The sequence below is a fragment of the Tupaia chinensis genome, unplaced genomic scaffold (genome assembly GCF_000334495.1).
Source record: "Tupaia chinensis unplaced genomic scaffold, TupChi_1.0 Scaffold149011_1, whole genome shotgun sequence".
Classification (NCBI taxonomy): domain Eukaryota; kingdom Metazoa; phylum Chordata; class Mammalia; order Scandentia; family Tupaiidae; genus Tupaia; species Tupaia belangeri.
Window position 1 is genome coordinate 2,073,676 of NW_006208857.1, and position 3,006 is coordinate 2,076,681.

General features: G+C 48.9%; 1 protein-coding gene across 2 annotated transcripts in view; it reads right to left on the bottom strand.

Moving 5' to 3' along the window:
- Positions 1 to 1,879: 1,879 nt before the first annotated feature.
- Positions 1,880 to 3,006, bottom strand: part of NTF3 (neurotrophin 3) — a 78,619-nt gene continuing 77,492 nt past the window's right edge. For both annotated transcript variants that reach the window (XM_006170837.2, XM_006170835.3), the window contains exon 2: positions 1,880 to 2,943. In XM_006170837.2, coding sequence (XP_006170899.1) covers positions 2,149 to 2,922 — 774 coding nt within the window. In that variant the 5' untranslated portion in view covers positions 2,923 to 2,943 and the 3' untranslated portion in view covers positions 1,880 to 2,148. The remainder of the gene's footprint in view (positions 2,944 to 3,006) is intronic.

Here is a 3,006-nt window from a genome sequence, read left to right on the forward strand (position 1 = left end):
CCTGCTGTAGGTCCTTGTACCCAGCAGCTACTTGTCTACAGATGCTGCCCAGCTTCAGTGTCCTTCCACCTGCTGTTGGGGATCAGGGAATGCTGACTACACTCTCACTGGAAGCCCAGATAAGGCTCTCTGGTCACCTAATGATGAGCTCCAGAGAACTGGGCTTGGGCCAATGACATGCCTCCTTCCTATCATCCCATCAGCTGGTTTATGGTGTTTTTGATGGAGGCTCAGTGAAACAAAAATACCCAAAATTCCCTCACAGTGACCTGCTTTCCATTTCTCCAGGAGTGCAAAGTTCACTCTGAAAATGCGATGCTGTTACGGAGATGTTAGGGAGATGGAGATGGACTTGTGATCAGGCATCCATACCGTATCATCATGCAAACATGGGTTTAAATCTGCACTGCCACTTACCTGCTAAATGAGCAAAAGTGAGACAGATCCATAGGCTTCAGCTTCCTCACCTGGAAATGAGAGGATAATGACTCTCCCTCAGGATCTGTGATGGTTCATCACAGGTGAAGGTACTTGGGGCAGTGCGTACGCACAGCAAGGTCCTCATTTCCTGCCCACATTTCAGGCATCCAGAATTAAGAGCTGCCAAATGACACTCTGAACCAAGCACACAGCCACTTGCTGAGTCTATTTCTAAGGTTCATGTCACAAAAGACATCTATTCTCTACAGGTATGTGTTAGAGATCTCAGCGGAGGTTAGTGAAGACAGAGATCACATATGTGGGCCCAAATGAAGGCAGTGAAATCCAGGTTGGGCACAGGACAGGGCTACAGGGCAACAATGGCCTCATTTACATCCTACCAATGGGCACCCAGCACCTTGGCAGGATGGGAGGTGACAGTCCCCCTCCAGCCCCAGATGATGTCTGCTTCCCCATGGGACAAAGGCCCTGACAAACACGTCCTCAGTCTGCCTGAGAAGGAGCTGAGACATCGCCACAGCGACTGCTGGCTGTCACAGACCCCTTCTGGGTCACTGGCACCCAGGAAGTCCTCTCTACTTGAGCGTTTCACATCTCAAGGGCATGAGTCAATCAGCGATGATACAGAGAAACACAGTGCCCAAGAGAGAAGAGTAAGGGAGGGGAAGGACTATCCCCATCCCAGGGTTCTGAGAGGTAGGTGAGAACTTGCCCGAACCCTGACCTTCGGAAACTAGGCTTGGAGAGTCTTTAGATCCCTGACAGGAGCACAGGAAAGGAGCCAGTATTTGAACACAGGTCTGACTTGAAAGCTGGAGCATTTTCCAACTCCACATGGAGCTTGAGTCGGGGCATCAAGGCCGCCAGATGAAGGAGGAAAGGCCACGGGCCAAGAGAGTCTGTGATGAGTAAATCTATCCCTGGGTGTAGATTATTCAGGACGCATCTCAGTGTGCTTCTGGGCAGTCACGCCATTATTCGGTTATAAACAGTTACAAAATTTTCCTCGTGTGCCTAAAAGGATGACAACCACTTAGGAAAAGCAAAATAAAAACCAAAGCCAAAAAGAAAATAATTGCAACCCTGAAACAACCCCAAACTCCCGAACAACAAATGTGCTGAAAAGAAACGTCCAAAATTACAATCGCCAGGCCCGTTGCTCTTGTTCCAGGACCATCAGTGGAGACAATAATTCCAATTGGCAAAACTAAAATCCGCCCGCAGAGATAGGCAAGGGAGCACTGGATAGCGGGTGAGCTTGCCGGCCAGAATCAAATGCCAAGCTCCACGTATAGGGATGTCAGCGGAGGCCACGCCAGTTCCTTTACTCGGTTAATCAATCAGAAAACATACCAACAGGGGGACGTAACTGTGTTCATACACAACTCTGACATCATCTGATTTTAACAAATTTACTAAAATGACAGTCATGGCCATGGCAATACTGAATGCAGGCTACTGGTGTACACAGACTTTACAGGACGCTCCTGAGAGCCAATCACAGAACAAGGCTTAAAGATGGGAGAGGCCCGAGGGAAGGCAAGCACACGGATTTTATTGAGAAAAAGCTTATATATACTGTAGGGTTGCTGAAGTTTAATAAATAAAGGTCAACTTATAATATATAAAAACAATATAAACATTTATATGCTACATGCATATCATATAATTTAAAGTAATAATTTATATATGGGGAGAGATGCCAATTCATGTTCTTCCGATTTTCCTCGACAAGGCACACACACAGGAGGTGTCTATCCGTATCCACCGCCAGCCCACGAGTTTGTTGTTTTCTGAAGTCAGTGCTCGGACATAGGTTTGGGATGTTTTGCACTGAGAGTTCCAGTGTTTATCATCAATCCCCCTGCACCCGTTTTTGACTGGCCTGGCTTCTTTACATCTCGTTTCATAAAAGTATTGTTTGACGGGAGAGTTGCCGGTTTTGATCTCCCCCAGCACCGTGACCTGGTGTCCCCGAATGTCAATGGCGGATGACTTGTCGGTCACCCACAGACTTTCACTGTCACATACCGAGTACTCCCCTCGGTGACTCTTATGCTCTGCGTACCGTTTCCGGCGTGACGTTCTGTTCGCCACCACGGGGTTGCCCACATAATCCTCCATGAGATACAGGGGAGGGGGCTCCAACGGGGTGCTGTCACTCAGCAGGACCCTGGGCGAGCTGAAGCGTCTCTGTGGCCGCAGCAGCTCCGTGTCCATTGCAATCATTGGCTGGAATTCGGACTTGGCGGGCTCTCCCCGCTCCGGCTCTCGGGGGGCCTCGGCTTTCGGCAGGGTGCTCTGGTAATTTTCCTTAACGTCCACCATCTGCTTGGAGAGCTTGTTTTTCAAAATATCTGCCTGGATCAGCTTAATAATCAGGGAATTTAGCGAGTCTTCCGGCAGACTCCTTTGATCCATGCTGTTACCTTGGATGCCACGGAGATAAGTGAGGAATATCACATAAAACAAGATGGACATCACCTTGTTCACCTGTAAGAGCTGAAAAGGAAACACAGGTGTTAGTGGCAGGCTGCAGCAGCTCGGTGCAAGCCAGCCCGGCAG